At 35.8% G+C, this 22,191-nt stretch overlaps 1 protein-coding gene across 2 annotated transcripts; it reads right to left on the bottom strand.

The window, feature by feature from the left end:
- Positions 1–1,285: 1,285 nt before the first annotated feature.
- On the bottom strand, positions 1,286–21,008 carry LOC306850502 (grainyhead-like protein 1 homolog). Of its 2 annotated transcripts, none has more exons than XM_079386161.1 (15): positions 20,865–21,008; positions 18,092–18,278; positions 17,560–17,633; positions 16,468–16,804; positions 15,981–16,063; positions 15,554–15,710; positions 15,365–15,476; positions 14,466–14,560; positions 12,043–12,289; positions 11,781–11,911; positions 9,205–9,233; positions 8,835–8,920; positions 5,522–5,607; positions 3,936–4,000; positions 1,286–2,748 (listed from the first exon to the last, which is right to left on the bottom strand). In XM_079386161.1, exons 1-15 carry the CDS (start codon positions 20,882–20,884, stop codon positions 2,634–2,636), a joined length of 1,824 nt encoding a protein of 607 aa, XP_079242287.1. In that variant the 5' UTR covers positions 20,885–21,008; the 3' UTR covers positions 1,286–2,633. The 2 variants fall into 2 exon arrangements, with proteins under 2 accessions (XP_079242287.1, XP_079242288.1); XM_079386162.1 differs by lacking the exon at positions 20,865–21,008 and adding an exon at positions 20,394–20,840 and having other exon boundaries at positions 1,296–2,748.
- Between the last annotated feature and the right edge of the window lie 1,183 nt (positions 21,009–22,191).

The raw sequence follows: 22,191 nt of genomic DNA, 5'->3' as shown, positions 1-22,191 counted from the left end.
AGCAAACAACATAATGGGATTTTTTTTGCGTGCGTGCAGACACACACAGGAAAGAACAGGCTACTTAATACCCCTCCTGACCTATATTTTAACATTTTAAGTCTGTCAAACTTCCCACGGGTTGAAAACAAAGTCATTACTTTTTCTCTTAAAGCTATAGTAGCCTATAGTTCGTCACACACAAATTCAAGTATTACAACAACAAACATATAAAACACTATCTTTATGGATTTATTTAGTGCTGCCTGCTCTAAAAAGCTTATATAAATGCTATAAAAAGCACTTATCCTCCTTAAATTTATTACTGAGTATGTGTAAGGAAGAAGCCAAATCTAGTACTTTATGAGATGTTTTAGTGCCAAACTAAGAACATGCTGCAAAAAAAAAAAGCATCACATTTCCGCAGAAATATTAAACAGCATAACTGTTTTCAAATCAGCATATTAGAATGATCTCTGAAGGTTCATGTTAATCTGAAGATTGGAGTAATGGCTGCTGTAAACAACGCGAATTCAACTAGGTTAGTGAAGCCAATACTACAAGGTTGCATGAGGACAGAAGTGGTTCATGGAAAATTGTGGAAGAAAGATGGTGGTGTAAAACACAAAGCAGATGGCTCACCGCATTGTTGTGACACTAAACGTCCCTGAGTAAAATCTAGCCAGATCGCTCGTGTTATGTGAAGCCCACTCATGAAGAGGCTCATGATGATGAACTAATTTTTTTCTCTCACTTACATCTCTAGAGTTTAGCAAGCACAGAAACAGTTCACTTACCACTTGGACTCTTTTTTTTCTTTTTTGCATTCTTTTTGTGTGTGTGTGTGTGTGTGTGTGTGTGTGTGTGCGCGCGTGCTGTAGGAATTCTAAAATACAGAAAAAAAAAATTAATTTACAATAAATAAATGGATAGAAATACTGTGAATTCATAAAATATTTTTTTAAATAAAATATTAAAATGTTATTTTTGTACAAAACAATACATACAAAAATATAATTGTAACATAAATAAAAGATAAAAATATTGATATAAATAAAAAAAAATATATATAAAATAAAATAACCATCTCTCTCCTCCCTGGTGAAGAGTGATTTTTTTCCCCTCCATGAAGGAACTTAGAAGAGGGGAACTGAGGCTGAGGGGGTATTTGAGGCCACTGTTGATTTGAGACACTCTCTATTTAGCCGCCCACTTCCTGTCAACCAGACAGATGGGCTATTGGGGCACAGCCTGTTTCCATGACAACTCTTTTGGATACAGCTAGCTAAAAACCACAGGACACACAGACAGCCAAATAAAATACAAGGGCCCAAGTGGCTTTTATTGGAGCTTCAGATAGGTATCTGATACAAAAAAGGAAACATGTCTGACTAACAGTTAAGAAGTACAGGAAAACAATATCTGTGTGTATAAGAACACTTAAATATGCACATTAAATCCAAATCAGACATTAACAACAAACTACAAATATTCCCATTTGCATAAATAGATCATTTAGAATGATTCCATGTAAAAATTTAAAATAGTATAGAAAACTTTGTTATAGTTATAAAAAAGTCCCATCCCAGTATGTCAATAAATATATACAAAAGCAATGATACAAAGAGTGTATCGGTTACATTTAGAAAAATGAATCAAAAGCTGTACATTTAATCAGAAACAACATATTTTCGAAAGGGGAATGCATAATCAGAAGTGAAATAGGAATTATAGTTTTAGCATGTGCATGAGGTCAGTACAATCAAAATAACTGTAGTTTATGGGGCGTCATATAATGTTTACTGCGTAACCAAATAAACAAAATGTAACACTATCTATTTGATAGTCTTCAAAGATGCTTGCATGCACTTCCTGATATTGTAGCTTTGGTAATCATGAATTACATTAGCACTGATTGCAAATTCAACAAAATCACAGTTCATTTGCTAACAATACAAAATAATGTGCTTATAAATCTGTTAAAATCAAGTTTATACTGATTCTCTAAGGATCACATTTTGAAAATGCCTTCTGAAGGATTTATCAGAGGGCCTGTTGTACGGACCTTATTTGTTCATATAAGGAATGACAGACTTTGTGGAAGTCTACGGGTTGAAAATTGGGAATAAAAGTTACGCACACACTGTACACACAGTGCTTGTGACACTGCATCTCATAGAGTTGCTGAGCAAGAGATAATATACTGTACTCACTAAATACTGCTCAGGGTTATTAATATCAATACAGCGAAGCAATGCTGATTCCCCAAACCCATTTCACTACATCCTATTCATTCATCCTTTTTTGAGATTAGCATCTCCAGTGCTATGACTGAGGAAAACTAATAGTGAATTATTTTTGTGACCTCTCTTTCAGCATCACAAAATAACTGACAAGGGATAAAAAGACAGCTGCTTATACTCAGGTAAAATAGAAAATATGGCTCAAAACCTTCAAGGTATTTGGCAGAAACACATCAGAGAGAGATTCTATTATTTCGCTCTCAATTCACAAAGTACTTAAGGCTCATATACTGTATTAGGTCACCCAAAAACTGTTCATTAGACTATACTAAAAGATGACAGCGAGTTGCTGAGGGATCTGTTGTATCCTAATAGAGCAGGAAGCCTGGTGTAAACCAGTCTGTAGGATGTTCAAATCTCTGTCAGCGTGAGCTTAAACATTCCTCCCATTTCCTCAATCTGGATCTGGAAGGTGTCCTCGTTGGAGTAGTGCTTGATGATGTTGTCGTCCATGTTTACCAAGATCCTGAAAAGAAACCGAGATGGAGGAACACTGCGGTTTAGTTTAACCCCTGACTGACCGTGGTTCAGTGATTGATCAAACGGTTAAATTAGGGCTATGAATTTAACATGGTCATTTAGTAAAATGATTTACTAAATACATTCATAAAAATACATTGAAATTAATTTACAAAAAAAAAAAAAAAAAATCTTGTAATAATTGAATATAAATGACTAAAATGAATTTTTAATTTAATTCATTTGAATAAAAACGTGTAATATTTTTAGTTCTAGATTTATATTTTTAATTAATTTATTGTTTTATTTATATTTCATTTGTTTCATTAAATTCATTAGTTATAATCATTAAAATAAATGAATTCTAAAATAATAAATAATCTAAAATAGAAAAACTGCAGGTGAATAGGGTAAAATAAAATAATAGTTATCACCTTACTTACCTAGTTGATTGATTACATTGATAATTGCAAACATTTTTTGTATTACAAGCTTTCTAAAATGTTAGGTTTAAATATGCAAATGAGGCATTATTTAATGAAATATGTGCTAATTTGCATACATTTCTAGAACAAACATCTAAACACTGGATGAAGTTGGTATCAAAATTCTTATTTCATTTTATTGACACATTAGAGTCAAAAGTTTTTACAGAGGGAATTTTGGGTATCTCATTTTGTCACTCCATAATTCAGAAAATACTTAGAACAGAAGGGTCCATTTTGGTACTTTAAAGGTACATATTAGTACTTAAAGTGTACATATTTGAACCTAATAGGTACAAAAGTATACCTTTTGAAAAGGTACCGCCCCAGTGACAGCTTTTGTACCTTTATTTCTGAGAGTATACTGAAGTGGAGATATATGGCTCAATGTAGGAGAGAAAACTCATTTTGAGAAAACGGCCTTTAAAAATATGTATTGTAATTGAAATCTATTGACACAAATAGATAAAGTGCTATAAAAGAAAACTGTCTTTTGGATGTTTTCTTTCCACTAGTACTAGTACAATACTTTATGAAAAACCCAAAAGCCCAAAATCTCAAATTTGACAGGTATATGAAAAAACAGTTTTTGCAGTGTCTCCCCTTAATTGAATGAATTCAATTAAAAATATATAATGAATTTAATGCAAACCTATGTGTATGCCCCTAAATGTAATCGATTGACAGCCCTAGTTTAAAGAAATCTTACCCTTTCTTGCATTTCTTGCAGACCTTTCCCATCTTCTCAAGAGGAACATCATATTTCTCTGAAATCTGGTGGAGAGCAAATCCATTAGGAAGTTAAGTCTTAATAAGGACAGCAACTGAGCAACTCAGCACAATAATAATGAATTTATTTGCAAGTACACTTATATAATTAGACTTTTAGAATGGCTGAAAGAAACACTGTTACTCAATACAAGGTGGTTACAATAAAACAAATCCATCTTGAATATCACAGACTGGTCCTTTCCTTTAAAAGGATAGTTCAAAGAAGCTATTTAAAAAACAAAAAAAACAATCTTCAGACATTTATCAAAGTATCTTCTTTTATGTTCCACAAATGGTGACAGAATGTTTATGTTTGAGTGAAATATCCATTTAAAGTAGTAATTCGGTGAGTAATGCAACACTACTGATTAAATGGAACATTTGTAGGCCTAAATAAGTTTTCAAGCCAACTAGAATCAAAGTTCATCTTATTTCGGGATACGAGTGATTCAGTTTAATGTTTTCCCAACCCCCCCTGACGTTATCCTAACATTCTCTCTTCTCATTCTCATAGCTGGCTGAAGTGTTGCAATGCTTGGTTAGCGTTGTGTTACGCACACTACATGAAAACACGCACGCTTTCTGAAACCTGTCACAGGAACCTCTTTAGCCCTTGCCAGCATTTATGATTATTAGATGGATGTGTTTGTGAGGCAGGGTGATTCTCGTTGTGGCCTCCTGCAATGATTTAATGCAGAAGACCTGTTGACAGTCGATGTCCTGCTACGTAACTCAATGTCCCCATTAAATCACCCAGCTGCAGACTCTAATTTCAGGGACTTTTCTGCACTGGCCACATGTTAGTGCACTTCTCTGGCATCTGAATTTCTCTGGGAGGTGCTGCGCTGCATTAGAAACGTAGCTGTGGGTTTGGATGGGATGTATAATTTTTGGGTGGGAGTTTTTGGGTTTCTTGGAAGGAGTGTTCATGTGTGTTATTGTCTGTTTGTGTGGTGCAAGCGATGCATTACTAAACAAAATTATAATGTTTAGAACATTTAATGTTTTTCTCAATTCTTTCTGTGACTGTGTCCTTAACCCTGCACTAAAGGCAGTGAGCCTGTATTAGTTATATTAGATTTACATTTCCTAAAGAAATGCAAGTGGTTCCACTCTTCAAGTGTTTTTAGTGAACTGCTATCATTGCTATTAGTTTTATCGTCAGGCAGGGAATGATTGTCAAAGAATGATTGTTTCAAAAAGTGAAATTAATTCCAGGTCATATGGAGTTTTAAGTTAGCATATTGCTAAGCTAACAGAACAACAGTCTAATAAGCATAAATTTACAAAGCACAAACAAATATTTAAATGTTTTGATACTTTTAATAATTGCTGTAATACTTCAGCATTATGACCATTTTAATGAAATAATATTTTTTAATGAATTTAGGGATACTTTTTGACATGCACTATATTGGATTTATTTTTTACAGAGCTCATCACAATGCATTATGGGAATTTGCCTTAGCAAATGGCACTAATGATGTTGATTGTGGACATTTGGGAAAAGAGTAGTGAACTCACCGCTTCCACCAGGCCTTTTAGAGTGGGAGTTTTCAGCATGAGCGCATCAAACACTTCCTCTGCCTCCTTGCGCACATACAGCAAAACTGCAAAGGCAGAGAAATGTGGTCAGCTATGGTCACTCATGCACAAACTGCAAGCCCAGTTTTCTTGAAACTGAGGTCAGACTTGGAAACCAAAATAAACTAGAAAGTAAAATCCAAGTCATCAGCCAAGGCTTTCATGTGGCTGTGGCAGATGATTTGATATGCTCTTCTAATGCATGCCTTTAAAAACCTTGTGTCTCACATTCTGTTCCCTGTAGCTGGGGTTGCTGCTGATGTCTATAAACACCGGTGCCGTCCCCTCCTCCCCTTTCACCCAAAAACCCCAGAAGGACTGGGCAGCATCCCAAGCCATTACTGGGAACACTGAGCTACAGCAAGGGAGGTTCAGTGCTGTGGACAGTCCGGAGTACACAGATTACACACATTACATCCTATTCCAAAGTCGACGTGTTGCCTTTGGCAAGAGGTTTGGTTAAATCCACCCACACATGGCTGACCGTGACTGCTATTAGATAGATAAACAAGCAGAGGATGGCCACAGAGTGACAAGGCATCGTGTTGGGAGGGCTAGCAGCAAATTTCCGTTCTTTATTTACTAAATCCCACCGATGTTTGGTTTTGCATCTTTTGTTAAAGTGATCTAAGCAGTAGTGATTACCACTGAAATGCTGAGACATACTAGTCTATAATTAGGACCTATCTGGGTACAAACAATAGCTCTGTTCCAAAACCAAGTCAGCTGAATCACTGCCTACTATCCACAAAGGCAACTGCCTTCTAAGGCAGCATCCTAACGTCATGGAACCTCACAAGTGACTGATCTGGTACTGGACAGAGTGACTCTGCACATCACGTAAACAGTGCCCCACACACGCAATTAAAAAAAAAAAAGTTTGATATGAGCATGAGCCCACCCAGGCTCATTGGAAATATGTGCCTCTATGTACATTTCTGCAAAACTCAAAAAACTTACCTATACGTACGAATTGCTGCAGTTTCCAGTTGAAATGAACACTAGAGGCTCCTTTTCACAAAAAGTATGATTTACAGGGCCAGAGTTTGAAAAAGAAAGCCTAATATTGCTATTCAAACCAATTTTAACATGCTGCAAGACTTGAAAACTGGTACTTTTAAACGTTAGTGTTACACATACAGCTTCAAATGTATGGGTTTTCTAAGTCAGTAAGTTTGCTCGGTGGTTTGCACTTGTGAGTGGAAGACCTCCGGTACAAATCCTGGGAAACTGCAGTTTGACAAAACAGCTGATATCTGCGTTTAAGGAAGTATAGCATGGTTGCATCAACGAATATGGTTTTATATCATTCGTAACACTATCGGTTAGGTTTAGTGTTGGGTTTGGTGTAGGGGGTGTAATAAAAATCCAGCAATATGTGCCCGTACCAACATAATAAAAATAAAAACGTGGTCACGTATTGAATGTGCATTTTAGCGCCATTCACTGGACATATCATTTTGAAACTGCAGCGAAACGTGCAGTAAGGTACATAAAAATGGTGTTGCAGAAGCATCGCCACAAGCACAGTACTTCCTATGAGCCTAGGTTGGCATGAGCATGTTGCTAAGCTAATTAATATTACAATACACATAAAATGAATGACATGCTGTAGCACACATAAATACTGTGTGAAATAATCAAAATAAAGAACAAATTTTTTAAAATCGTATTATAAATTATTATAAGTAATAATAATAATCTAAATTAAAAACAATATTTTTTGTATAAAAATACATCGTATTAAAAAAGTATATATTATTATTTTAATTAAATTATATACTGTTGTTGTTATTATTATTATTATTATTATTATTATATTTTTACAATTATTTTTAATTCTATTACTTTATGGATACTCCTCAGTACTGCATGAAATGTAAATATAAGTGCGCTCACGCCTTGTCGGAATTATGAGATTCCAACTTATGAAGAAACATTCACATCCTCATAGAACTCATAATTGCAACTTGTAAACTCTAACTTGTACAACTGATTTCAATAGAGTTTGATAACAGCATGTTGCTAAGCAAATTAACACTCTAATAAGCATAAAATAAATGACATAGCACACATACTGGGTAAAATAATACAAATGAAAAACAATAAAACAATATGTTTATATAATTAATATGTAAATAAAAATATATTATACCATTTACAATTATTAATATCTATTATTATTATTATTATTATATGTAGATTTTTATATCAATTTTTGCTGTCAAACGATTAATCACAACTAATCTTATCTAAAATAAAAGTTTGTTTACATAATATATGTATGTGCACTGTGTTTATTAAGTATATATAAATACACACACAGTAAGTATATATTTTTTAAATGTTTACATGTACATACGTTTATATATTTATATTATTATATTTTAAATTCTATATAAATATATTTTATGTATAAACACAACATTTTTTTCTTAAATATATTCATGCATGTGTTTGTATTTATATATACATAATAAATATACACAGTACACACTCATATATTATGTAAACAAAAACTTTTAATCTGGATGCAATTAATCGCGATTAATCGTGTGACAGCACTAATTACAATTAAAAAATATTTTATTATAGTATTTTATGAATTCTTTTCAGTACTGTTCACGTCATGTCAGAATTACTGTAATTATGAGTTTCTGACTTGTAAAAAGCATTGAAGTCTTCATAGAACTTGTAAACTCTGAATTTTCTGAGAGCTGGGACTTGCATCACGTGACTGCTGTAACCCCTGACTGCTGAAAATTCATTTAGGCGTTGATAGTTTTGCCACAGAAACACATAATTCCTAGTCCGTGGACATGAACGTCATGAGTTGTCATCTCATAATTACGATAATTACAGCATGACTTGAATGCAGCATATATTTAAAACCAACATTTCTCTCAGAAAGTCTGCCATTTTTATTTTTACTGAGCATACCGCAGTGCATTATGGGATTGTCTTTTCCATGAAGGATACATGTGATATTGCCTTAAATTTAGTCAAAAACAACATCTTAGTAGATATCCTTCACAGGCAACTCACTAAGTTTTGGAACTGAGCAAATGTGTTTTGAATTAGGATGTTTTTGTGTGTGGTTACTCACAAGCAACCAAATGGCATTGCACCATAACAGTGCCGATACTATAGTGCCAACAATACAAAATAAACATAAAAATACCCCAAAAAATCGGTCTCATCCACAGCAGAGACAAAACAAATGACATATAACCCAGTTCCAGTTATAACACACCTCTTTTGGGCTCGTCCATCCTTGCCAGCTTATTGGGAGGTGATACAAACTCCTCCTCGGAATAAGGTAATCTCTTCATAGCTGAGCTGAACATTGAAAGAGGGAAGAGACGATGAGAAAGATGCAGCAGATGAGTGTAGTTCTGAGAAAACCTCCATCCCTACAGAAAAGAAGGAGCTAACAAGTACATCATTACCCATGACTCAAACACCACCTGCACATTTCCTGGAAACACTGTACAGGGAGCAACACTTCAGGGCAGAGCTAAAGGCCGTTTTGCTCTAATAATGCACATTTCAAACCCTCCCCTGTCTTGAACAAACATTGTTGACATAAATGAACATGAAGTAGGCAAAAGACAGAAACTCACCCCTCCTCTGAGTCCTCCGGAGGGAAAGGCTGTAATGAGAAAAGCCATAAAAGAAGCTAAATAACATTCATTAACAAATACCTTTTAATATTTCAGAAAAAGGAGGCATTGTAAAACCAGGGTTCGTTTTTCAGGCCAAGAGTCCCATGCACTCTGAAAATGTTCAGTTTGTTCAAATGCCAGTGTTAAAAGGTTTTCAGTTCACATCATTTGATTGTGCAAACAGAAAATTTTCATAAAATGTTGAGTTTGGACCTCTCAAATCATTTACAGTATATTAAAAATATTAAGCAGCACAACTGTTCAACTGTTCAACATTGATAAGAATAATAAATGTTTGTGAGCACCAAATCTGCACGTTAGAATGATTTTTGAAGGATCATGTGACACTCAAGACTGGAGTAATGACTGCTACTGAAAATTCAGCTTTGCCATCACAGTAATACGTTACATTTTAAAATAGATTTTTTAAAAGAAAACAGCTGTTTTCAATTGTAATAATAGTGCACAATATTACTGTTTTCTACATTTTTTAATTAAATAAATGCAGCCTTGGTGAGCATAAGAGACTTCTTTGAAAAAAAAATAAAAAAACATTATATTGATTACAGGATATTTATGTACTTTGCCATGAAGCTCACATTTAAAAGTCATTACATTTTAATTTTACTTGATGTATTTTATTGTTGGAGGAGAATTAAACATTCAACTGAACTGCTTCATTTTGTTTGCCACAAAAATCTGTTTAAGATGTCAAACCAGCTCCCCTGCAGGATGACCGCAGAGCCCCTATTAAAGACCCCTGGGTTAAACCATTAACACGGTTAACCGACATGGGATGATTAATGATGCGTTGTAAATTGAGACCAACGTTTTTGTTTTTCTGCTCTAGCTCCTGCATACTGCAATGTAAACTCATCACAAAAGACCCCCAGAGTATAAATCTGACCATTCAGAACAATAGCAAAATGCGTTGTATAAGCACATAAAAGCACATCGTTCCACAGCTCTGAACTTGCTTCGTTTGTGACACTAGAAAAGTATGGCAAAGTTCACTTTTCTTGTTCTTTTTGTTTGATTTTAGTGAAAAGTAAATAGCCAGAGGGTTTATTTTTGGATCTAGATATCCTCTGGGTTTCAATGTCACACAACTACTGATGATCAAAGGTCATGTTTAAGGACACTGTCTAACATTTGCTCTCCTGTGTCATGTGATTTTAGCCATATAGGTGACCAGGTTTTTGAGTCAAAGGTGGACGGTAAAGTTAAAGGAAGGGTTCTACCAAGCAACTGAACTGATTTAAAAAATAACTTCCAGGTCTAAGACATGCGAGTCAGTGATGGGTACCATTGATGTTTATGACCGGAATGGTATGCTGCACAAAGCTGGCGGGGTAAATTATGCATGTTTGGATTTGTTAAGAAGTGATCCCTTGCCAAGAAACCTCTGATAACAGCCAATCCCATGCCATAAATGGCAGATTTCATAACCGAGAGAAATGACTGTATTCCTTCCAACTGACTGCATCATTCTGGTCACCGTGACCCAACGACAATCTGCTGTTTCCGTGAAATGCTTCAGCTGTCTGCACTCACACATGCAATAAAGAGCACTGAAGTGATGTCAATATGCTTTTACCTACAGCCACTTATATGTAAATGATCATATGGAACATTTCTGATAGGAGGCTTCATCATAGAGGCACTGGCACATAGATAATTAATACTTTTTTAGAGACCACAAATCATAATCTTAAACAGATTTTTTTAACACCCCCAAGAGCATTATATACATTTAATAGGTTTTAATACACATACTAATTTTTACATTTATATCATAAAAAGTCAATCTTAACAGAACATAAATGTGTCTTTCATTGATTGACTCATTATCTTCCAATAATATTCTTTCTATTTCAAGCCCCTGAGTGCATTTAAATGCATGATTTTACACCATTTGTGTTTAATAACTCACAACGTACAAGTTCTTTTAATGGGAAAAGGTGATAAACTGTTCAAACAAAAGCCAGGTTGCTCTATCTTTTTTCCCCATTACCCCAATCTTGCACCAGCATTTTCTGATGTCCTTCATTTTTCTCAGACTGGACCATCTCCGGCAAAGCCTAACAGATAAGATTCTGGATTGCTAATGCAAAAGTTGCAAATTTAGTGCCATGCAGTACTAACCCAGAAACTGGAGAGTTACTGAGGTCAAAATTAACCTAAACTATATGATTGTGCTCACATGCTGAACTATCGTACATTCTCGTATCTTATCACCAGTGCTTACATGCAATGTGTCATGACACACACTGCATAATCTACATGTCTAGCAGCTGTATACTTGTAGAGCACAGTGCATTTGGGTTTCATAAGTCTGACAATGATGGAAATGTTAAAAAACGGCAAATATCATAATCTTTTTAGATTTGTTTTATGGGGCGGGTCTATAAAGCCAATATGCACTTATTGACCCCCAATAGTTTCAAAGAGGTCATTTGCAGCTTATAAACTTTTACTGTATATGTGATATTTGTAATTGTGAAATGAAACTTTTTTGCACATAGTTTACTCACATGACGCTGGAAGTTGGAGAAATGGATGTCGGGGATGAAAAGTACAGGCTGTGTCTCGAAGTCCGTCATTGTCTTGAAGATGGTGATGTCGCTGCGCTTGTGCAGAAGGGGAACCTTGACATCTGACCCAACTGGGAAAAACGGGGCAGGGATAGAGTGAAAAACACATCTTCCTGGAGCTCTAGTCTCACGTTTCTACTGCGAAGCACCATCAAATCAGTTAAATCTACACGTCAAAGTAAAAGCCTGAAGCCGTGCTTACAGTTTCCCAAAGGAGGGTTGACGTCAGGGCATTTGCCCTTCCTACGGGACTGTTTCCTCTCCTCATCACGGATCTTGCGCTCTGCACCCTTGTCGCAGAAGACCTTAATCTGGCAGTAAGCGCGGTGGATAGGCTTATTGCTGCGGTTGTTGTAGCTGTAGGTGTCGATCTGTATGTTGAGTGGTAGGCCTTTCACTCCCTTCTGAGAGGAGAAGTCTGTGCTCAGACAGTTCACTGAGATGAAGATCTAACGAGGGAAGAGAGGAAACAATCATCATTTGTTACAAATTGATCATTGGAAATAAAGAGCATTGCTATGATCAGTTCAACTTAAATTTCTTCAGATGTATGAAGTAAAAAAAAGCATAATTCACACTGAATATAAATTCTTACTAGTCCAAAAAAATATTATATATATTTATTTTTTTTCTTCCAGAATTTTTTCAAAAAAATAAAAATAGTAACATTTTAAAGTGCAGTGAATTGAAAGAACAAGCAAGAAAAAACGTTAAAGTGCTTTTTTTAATCTTAAACTTCATTCACTGTGAGGATAGATTTGTTTGTTTTGAACTTATGAATACTGTTTTCTGTAAAAGCATGCCCATTATCTGTGTTGTTTGTCGCCCCCTTTTGAAAACAGAATAGAATCACAGCACATAATGTTTTTTAGACTTTGGGTTAAATTCCAGCACTCATGGTCTATAAAACAAACTTAATATATTATGTAATGAAATAATTTAATTAAAACGGTGAAATATTAATTATATCAATTATTATTGTTTCGTCTATATTAATGTTTCTGGAAATACTCCATTTGAAGCGTGCAATATGTTTATAGTTCATTTACACTGAAAAAAAAAACAGTTATAGCTAGTAGTGATATTTTTTTCAGGATTCTCTGATGGATATAAAGTAGACATTTTCTTTGTAACAATGTGAAAGTCTTTACTGTAACTTTTGATCAATTTAATGCATCCTCGCTGAACAAAAGTATTATTTTCTTTGAATTCTTTTACTAACCCTAAACTTTTGAATGGTTGTGTATATGTACAACTCTTAAACAGCATCTGTTTATTCCTACCAAAGCAAAAATTACTTTAACTTTATTCAATGACAATACAGCATCTTACGTAATAATAGCTTATTAACAAAAGGCCTGAGACAAAATAAGAATAAGAATTACAAACAAATGGTCTTTCAACTAATCATCAAATATTTGCACAAGCATTCACTCAATGCTGGTCATTTCTCAAAAATCCGCTAGGATGCGCCACAAATCCTTTCCAACTGTCCTTTTCCAAACCTCTCAGGGTCTTGTCCTTTCTTTCGCTCCACTTTCTGTTTCTCTCTATCTGTCTTTCCCAAGCACACAGAATCTAAACCACTCCCACATGTAACACTGCAAACAGTCGGCACACAGGAGACTGAGCACACACGGATGAGTATCCTACAGCGCTGGGCTTATCTTATGATCTGCATCCTGGTTATAGGACAACACTGCTCACTGCAAAAATACCTCATTAATTTGTAAACTTTGGATTGTTTACTTTAATATGGCTAATTAGAACTATAATTTCATGAATACACAACAAGGACTATTTCTCAGACAGATCTGCTTCAACTTAGAAACCAACAGAAAAATCTAAACTAATCAGACTGAGGCAGAGGATTTGAACCAAAATCTGTTTGTAACTTTGCAACGGGTTTAACCTGACTAGTCTCGACACACTCGTCAAACAGGATTCCATTAGCTGTCAGTGCTCACTGCTCCCCCTTTAGAGTTTCCTCATTCTTGATGCCATTGTTGGGCACGTCTCCCCATAAACCCATCAGTTCAGCACAAAATAGGGCTGTCAGGCCTAATGATCTGAGAACTAATGTTTTCAGCATTCACATACACCTAATCTCAGTGAACAACAAATATCTACATCAGTCCAGCATCTTCATCTTAAAAAAAAAAAAGAAAGAAGTAAAGGTATTGGCCAATGTTAGAAAACACCAATGCCCAGCTCAAGTAACTAAACTAATCTCGGAAAGCCCCTTCTTCACACTTTCTTTGGATATTTCTTAATGTTTCTCAGAATACAGCACACTTTGTTTTTGTTGCCTTTTTTATGTACTATAAATGTTATGAACATGGTCTATTTTGAGTGTAAATCTTCATGTTAGTCATACTTTTCCTAAAAGGTCATGTCTATTTTAAGATCCTTTATCTGCATACCAAAAATACATACCTAGAAATTTAACACATGGAAACAAATTAAAAAAAGATGTTTGCTATTATCCATTTGTAAACTCAGCCGCTTGTTTTCTTTAACAGATGTCAAGAGGCAAATCAAATAAAAGAGCAATAACGCTGTTTATTAATTAAATCTGTTCACTAAAACTAAGCAAACATTAGAAGTGCCCTAAAATGTCTTTACCTTTGCTTCCTCGCTGATGTCCCATGTGAATGAAATGGCGTTATATGAAATCTCCTCAATATTGCTGATGGTGTTGAAACTTTCTTTGTAGTCCGCTGTGGGAGGCAAGAGAGGCTTGATTAATGAGTATAGACAGACAAGTGCATGATTTAGATTTTCTAAGAGAGTGGATAAATTGGGAATGGAATATTTTGGTCGTATCATAATTTGAAATCAATAACACAGGCAGTAGTGACTATCATAGACTATAACTAAATGCTAATGAGCTTTTTAGATAAAATCATAACAGTTAAACATAACTAGTTAATCAAGGCTTTTTTGTAACACATGTTGTACTTATACTAATATAATATTATGCCATTAAAGGGATAGCTCACTTGATGGTAGCCATTGACTTCCACAGTATTTTCCATTCTATGGAATTGAACGGCTACAGTCAACTCTTTAGTTATCAACATTCTTCCAAATATGTTGTTTTACATTCAACAGAAGAAAGAAACTCTTACAGGTTTGGAACAACATTTAGGGTGAGTAAATGTTGACAATTTTCATTTTTGGGTGAACTATCCCTTTAAGTCATAAAGGGTATGTTCCCCTCAGAAGTTGACTTTCATTGAAAGCAAGATTCTGTTGTGTACCCTTTCATGTTTTTACAGTGCTCATCTTTTATTTGTTGTGTTCATTGTGGAGGTCATTGATGGCTTTCCCCTTGACCTATTGTCTTGTCCCCACCTGCAGCCCCCCCTGCATCCACTTTGTCTGTATGCCTGTTTGCTATCTGTACTCATTGCTCCACCCTGAACTACACTAGACCAGAGAATCAAAGAGACATGAAAGTATGAGTGAGATCAGTGAGTGTACTGATGGTGTACTGATACCCCAAGACAAAGACTTCTCACCAATATCGATGCATCTCTGCTTGGCCGTGTGCTGTCTTGAGTGCCAGTATTTCCAGTGCTTGAGTTGGTCATCTCTGGATTTCTCTTCTCCGAACACTACCATTACAACACTCTGAAAAACAACATAGTGTTATATATATATATATATATATATATATATATATATAATTTTCTCCATATTCTTCTTACCCTGACTTTACAGATGGGGCCATGCAGCAGTTTGCCATTGTCGGTTTCCTTGAGGGTGATGGGATAGAACTGTCCCTTGTTGAGGTATGTCATTGTGCCATCGCAAGATTTCTGTCTGAGAGACTTGGAAGCTTCTAATGTGTATTCAAAATTATTACTGTTGACCAAACACAAAAAAAGGGGTCACCACTTAATACATATTTGCACCATCAGACCAAATACACCCATGACAATTTCCATGTTTGCTATTACACAGAAGAGGCAGCGTGTTATATTTGTTTGCTGACGTTCATGTACACATGAGCCATGAGCACCTGTCAGGAGGATGCACCAGTGATCTATTCATGCTATTTGCACACCCTCAGCTGATAGAATCTACTATCTCTTAAATGGAATGAAGTTTGTTCTGAGGTTATGTTTGACATACCCTGACATTGTGTCAAAAGTGGTGTAGTCCTCTTGTGGGATGGGACCCATGCCTAACTGGAGATCCCTTGGGAACGCGAACACCTGTGGTACACAAAACACACCACATCAACACTCATTCAGTCAGTGGGAGAAAGCTGATTGCTAAGCAAAAGAAAACCAAATGGCTCTCCCTGTGTGTGCAAGGTTTTTGTGGAACTATCATTTCTAAGGAAATCCTCCCTCCAGGTTTAAAAAAAAAAAAAGCAGGTAGAGAGAGGGAGCGGGAATGAGAGCGAGAGAGAAAAGGCCCTGGCTATTATGTGAGGAAAATACAGCACTTTATTGTGTAAGAGAGACAATGGCATAATGACATGCTAGCTGCTATTTTGGCATGTTCAAATAAAAATAGGGAGGGGGCTCAATACAACAATGTCTTTAGAGTCACCAGGTAAATGAAGTATTGTCTGAGGGTGGGAGACAGGAGATATGCGTGTGTGAGAACTCACATCTGAGTTCTCTGGGAAGGTCGAGTCTGGGGTGCGTGGTTGTGTGTTCGGACTGAACTGGTTGTGGGGGAGATGAGGGTCAAATACCACCGTGTGACTGTCTGGTTCGGAGCAGTGGGGATTGGGGACTGTGACGGAGAATCCATGTGATGGACCCTCAGTCTTCACTGGGTAGTTTGGCCCAGGTGCAATGGATACGGTCACCGTTGTATCGGGTGAGGGGAAAAGGCCTCTCTTGTCTTGAGTGTGCTGGTTCCCAGGAAGAACGATATTTACTCCTTTCAGAAGCTGGATTCGGTTCTCCGGCGATGGCTCTTGGAGAGTGGTCATCAAGGTTCTTTTGGAAAATGTAAAAAAATAAATATACAATATGAAGTTTAAAAAATATTTTCCATGACTTACAAACAACTGATAAATGTAGAAGGTACACATTTAACTGCAACAAACATTGTTCTTCTTCACAAAAATTTGCAAAATGCACGGCTGTTAAAAATAAATATAAACCTATCATGTCTAAATCTAATACCAAAGATAAAACAAGTCATGCTACTGACAAAACAAAAATTTTATATAAACACTACATTATATTTTAAACAATGAAGCTAGTAAATGTTAAAGGGTAAGCACATCAAGCGTCACCTTTAACAGATATTTGCATACAAAGTACTTGCTTTATATTTATAGTTTTGAAAATGATAAGAGATTATAGCCTCCTTTCCCTTTCACTTGTGTGCCGTTTCTGGTTGACGCGCATGCGCATGTCTAAGCGTAAGTATAATCTTTTACCGACAGCTTGCTTGATTTTTTTTTATTGATTTTTTTTGCCGAAATGTCTATATTTGCTTGGCTTAATAAAAAATTCAAAAATACAAAGTACAGATAAATTATATATATATAGACATAGGTTCAGCGTGCTCAGCAAACAGTCTCCGCAAATCGATCAAATAAATCGTTGCTGACAGTTTTCTTCATGGATTATTGTAGATTAGTAAACTAATTGCTGCCCTAGCAACGAATAACATAAAGTAGGGTCTCATCTTCTCAGTATGAGAAAAACGGCATTCACTATTGCATCTTTGATGAGAGCTTCACCTTTTGTTGGGATCCACATCAGAACCCAGGACGTCAGCCTTTGGCTGGGTTATTGTTCTCTTTTCCCGCGGCACCTGGGGAAAGTAAACAAACTCTATGTAAGTCTGACCACATCCAATAGCATCAACTTTACCCATTATATATCTGTCAATGAACCTATTTAACATACTAGGTGACATTTTATGAAGCAAAAGGATGTCAGATATCATTAAATTAATACTTCGTTATTTAGCACGCAAATAATTATCATAAGCATTAAATAAGGTTTTGTTGTAGTTGTGTAAAGTTCCTCCATTCATCCTCATCCCTTTCAAAGAATAATTCTATGATGTTTCCATTTGTCTGTTTTAAGAACTAACTCAATACTTTTTTCATGTTTTTTGTATTTTAAATGTATATATGAAATATGTATATAATATTAATTTCATTTTATATTTTTATTGTGTTTGGTGTATTATTGCTATAGCGGTATTTTGGGTTTGCAAAAAGTGCATTACAAATTATTATTGATGTTAATCTCTACTAGTTGTACCTTGTAGTATTCATATAGAAAACCCAGAGCTGCAGCACTGTCTTCATCTCCATTGATGCTCATCATGGCCTTGGTGGCGGCCGTGAGGGGGTTCTCCAGGAACGACTTCCACGCCTCATCCTCACTTGTGTAAGGCCGCCGCTGGCTGTAAGCCGGATCATTCTGTAGCACAAGCACTGCCCGCTTACTGTGAGGAACAGTTCAGAAAGAGCCATCAGTACTAGAACAACAGCTAAATGAATCGTCAGGCGGAGGTAGACGGGCTGTGTGATTTGTAAACACAAAGAGTCAAAAGGAACAAAATGATGGATGTTGAGCATCAACAATCTGAAGATGTTTTGGCAAGAGTTGACAAAAGAGCTGGCTGTTGTGAAAGGCCTTCTTTATCTCAGGATCTGTGACAAAACCGTCCTAAACAACAAATCTCTGCACAGACTGCAGCTTCCCGTTTGACAGCATGTTTCACTGGCTCTTCCAGTAAGACGGCCAGTAAAGTGTCAGAAGGAGATCTAGTGACTTTTCACAGACTGTGACAAAGTTCATTAAGAAAACCGGTTATGGCCTCTGTGCGTTTTCATCATGGTTATGTCATTCTTGAGTACCATCATCTATTATTTAGACAAAGGTGGCTTACAGAGATTGAATATACTCTGATTCAGTGCTCATTAAATGTATTTATGTGTTGAAACATCTGACAATGAAATAAGGACAAGGTAGAGTTTATTTTTCAACCTTTAAACCTTTTAACTTGGGTGGGAAAGCAGGGCGAGGTTAAATCAGGTAGGGGAAAAAATTATAATCTACGCCTGGTTTCACAGACAGGGCTTAGACTAAACCAGGATTAGGCCATAGTTCAATTAGGACATTTGTGACCCTGGACCACAAAACCAGTCATAAGGGTAACATTTTTTTAAATTGAGATTTATACACCATATGAAAGCTGAATAAATATGCTTTCCATTGATGTATGATTTGTTAGGATATGACAATATTTGGGAGATACAACTATTTGAAAATCTGGAATATTAGGGTGCAAAAAAAAAATCTAAATACTTAGAAAATTGAGAAAATTGCCTATAAAGTTATCCAAATGATGTTCTTAGCAATGTATATTATTAATCAAAAATTAAGTGTTGATATATTTTCAGTAGGAAATTTGCATAATATATTCATGGAACATGATCTTTACTTAATATCCTAATGATTTTTGGCATAAAAGAAAAATCAATTATTTTGACCCATACAATGCATTTTTGGCTGTTGCTACAAATATACCCCAGCAACTTAAGCTTTTGTGGTCCAGGGTCACATTTAAGACATTTTTATAAGCATACTTAGAAAAAAACATTACAGGGGTGCATCTTGAGACAAAACAAAGGCACTGATATATTTTAAGATCAGCAAGTGCAAGTTTATTTCAGTTGAAACAGCTCAGACTAGTGTATTTAAGGAAGAACATTTAAAAAAAAAAAACAATATGATCAAGTTTTAAAGTTAGTTCAACTTAGAACATGCCTTTTCGAATTTATTCATGATAGTCTTCATCCTGATGATGGTTAGTCTCTTGTCACACAAGACTCTAGCCTTTAATAATCGAATGAATCCATAAAAAGTTGCTATGACAAAACTTTGCATCCAGGTTGGTTAACGCAAACGGATTACGAGTAATTTGATAACTAATTGTGCCCTGTTTGATTTTAGCTTTGCAACCTGATAGATCCGTTATCCTGGGACAATAAAACCTTGTGGACACGCAATCCCACTTCTAAAACAAAAGATGCGACCAAGCGCAAAATTACTAATGATGAGTTTGTGGCCACATCCGCCAAGCTCCACAAGAGCGTTTTAGTTTTCTCTTCAGGATTCACAGACACAAGGTCTCACGTTGCTTACGCTATGGTGTTGTCATCAACAAAGTTCTGTTTGCATGGGGGAAAGCTCACCAACGGGCAAATATTTTGAGTGTATACTTTAGTTATTGATGTTCTTAAGTACAGGCGAACCAATTCTGAGAAGAAAACAAAACCCAAACTTTTCCAAAAAGGTCGCAGCAGATTCAGTTTAGATTTGCATGCTTTAAACAATGTCAAAAAGGCTTAAATACTGTTCTTGAGAAGGAATTGCCAACGCATATAGCTGGTGTGTTGTTTCAATCAACTCTTCTTTTAAAACATTGACAACATTTAACTTGAAAAATCATAACATAATAATCCATAAAATAATCATACACGTACTGCCATTACAAGATGTTTTACAGGTTTAATCTAAAAACCTTCAGCCAGTATGTTTCACCAATTATTACCTTTCCAAAAACACAGATGTTGTTTCCAGCTGTACCTACAAGAAGCCTTTCCTTATTGAGCCTTTGGGCTCAAATGTGATTTCACTCCAAACGAGGAAAATGTGCACACAAGAAATACAACCGAACAAACCAAATAACACGCAAGTCTGACAAGTAGAGCACGGCGCTTGTAAATCCCACGGCAGGTGCAGATACACCTGTGACCGAAGCAGGTCTGAACATGACAGGTGAACCGAAGAGCCCAGACAGCACAACTGTGTAGCGGAATCAGCTCTCGGCTGTCAGTCCGACTCCTCGTGGTAAGACAGTTTCCAGAATTACTGAGACGAGTCAGACTGAAGAATCTGATCTGTGTCAGTTCCAGCAAATGAACCAAGATTAAGCAGTAAATAGTGCTCTATTTTTTAATCTTGGGATCCTTTTCTGTTGATAATCTCTAGGTAGACTATGGACCTACAGTGGTGAACTTACTTGTCATGCTCCTGTGACATCTCTTATGGTCGAACTGGACTTTCTAGTTGGTACTGTAAATCCGATCCTTCTTCTTATTGTATGGAGCAACGTTTTCAGGATGGGATGAGGGCTGCGTTAGAATTGCCTGTATGAGAACGGGTTTTGTTGGCTTTTCTCGCTTTTTTGGATATACTGAGAAATTGGGGCCGGTTTTACCTGTGACAGGGCGCTGGATTGGATTACACCTAAGAGGAGGAGCTTAATATTCAAAAACGCTCATTGCTTATGGTCTGTGTGTATTTAACTTAACAAAACCCTAATGAAATTAATGCAGTGTAATAGTGGGGTTTTTTACCACTACATGACAGCAAAATCTTAGTATGTTTTTGTTCCTAGAAGTTTGTTTTACTAAAATGTAGAAATTACCAGTTTAACTTCAAATTATATATAGACCTATACTGTTATCACCAGAGAGTTAGAGATAAATTTGAACAGTGAAATATGTTATTTTGCTGTGAATTAGTTTTCAAGTTGTAAATCTTCTCGGCAGCATTTGTCTTCACATTCATATTCATGTGTCTTTAGTTTGTTGTGATTTGTATGCATAACAATATTAGGTGTTGCCAATACAACATTAAGTACCCTGCGTTCATTTAGCGTAGTAGGATAGGCCCAATTCAAACTGCTGTGAACACCCACACCAACCCAAACTGAAGATTAGAGTTCCTTAACGGAAAAATGGGGTTAATGCAAGTATATATAATAAAACTGATCAGTCACTTTATAAAACACAATACTATATAATTATAGCATAATAATGTTGTATGCTAATGATGTAAATGTTCAAGAAAAAGATACTGATTTTAACCCAAATGTTGTCTTATAAAATTAAACATGCTAAGCAAATGTGAACAGTAATCTTTTTTGTGAAACAAATCTTGTTTGTTTGTTTATGAGCAAAACACTGATTTGTGTTTATTTACATATCATTTTAATAGTCTACAAGAAGTTTAAAGCCAAAAGGAGATGTTTATCTTGCTTGCAGTTCCCAAGTTCCAAGACATTTACATTTTTTAATATGCAAATCACCCAAGCTCATGAAACCCATTTCCTCCTCTGGTTCTATGACATACCTTTACTGAAAAGGTGTAATTAATATATGTATAAGCATAGAAAGTCGTTCGCACTACTGGATAAGTACATTTATACAGTTAAGCAGAGATAATACCTAAAAAGATACAAAGATGAGAAAATAAACATCACCTCTTCTTAGTGAGAGAGGGCTTTAGAGATGTTATCATTCAGTTTTCGGTTTATACTCCCCCTCCATACACACTTCTCCTCA

This window comes from Barbus barbus (assembly GCF_936440315.1).
Source record: "Barbus barbus genome assembly, chromosome: 30".
Taxonomy (NCBI): Eukaryota; Metazoa; Chordata; class Actinopteri; order Cypriniformes; family Cyprinidae; genus Barbus; species Barbus barbus.
This window is presented reverse-complemented; position numbering and strand designations above follow the sequence as displayed.

Excerpts from the sequence above, each read along its gene's own strand:
- LOC306850502 (XM_079386161.1), bottom strand. The coding sequence starts at position 20,884 with ATGTCACAGGAGCATGACAA. Across the intron at positions 15,711-15,980 it reads ACTTTTGACACAATGTCAGG|TAATAATTTTGAATACACAT; the intron begins GTATGTCAAACA and ends TTTGGTCAACAG. Across the intron at positions 12,290-14,465 it reads ACATCAGCGAGGAAGCAAAG|ATCTTCATCTCAGTGAACTG; the intron begins GTAAAGACATTT and ends TTCCCTCGTTAG.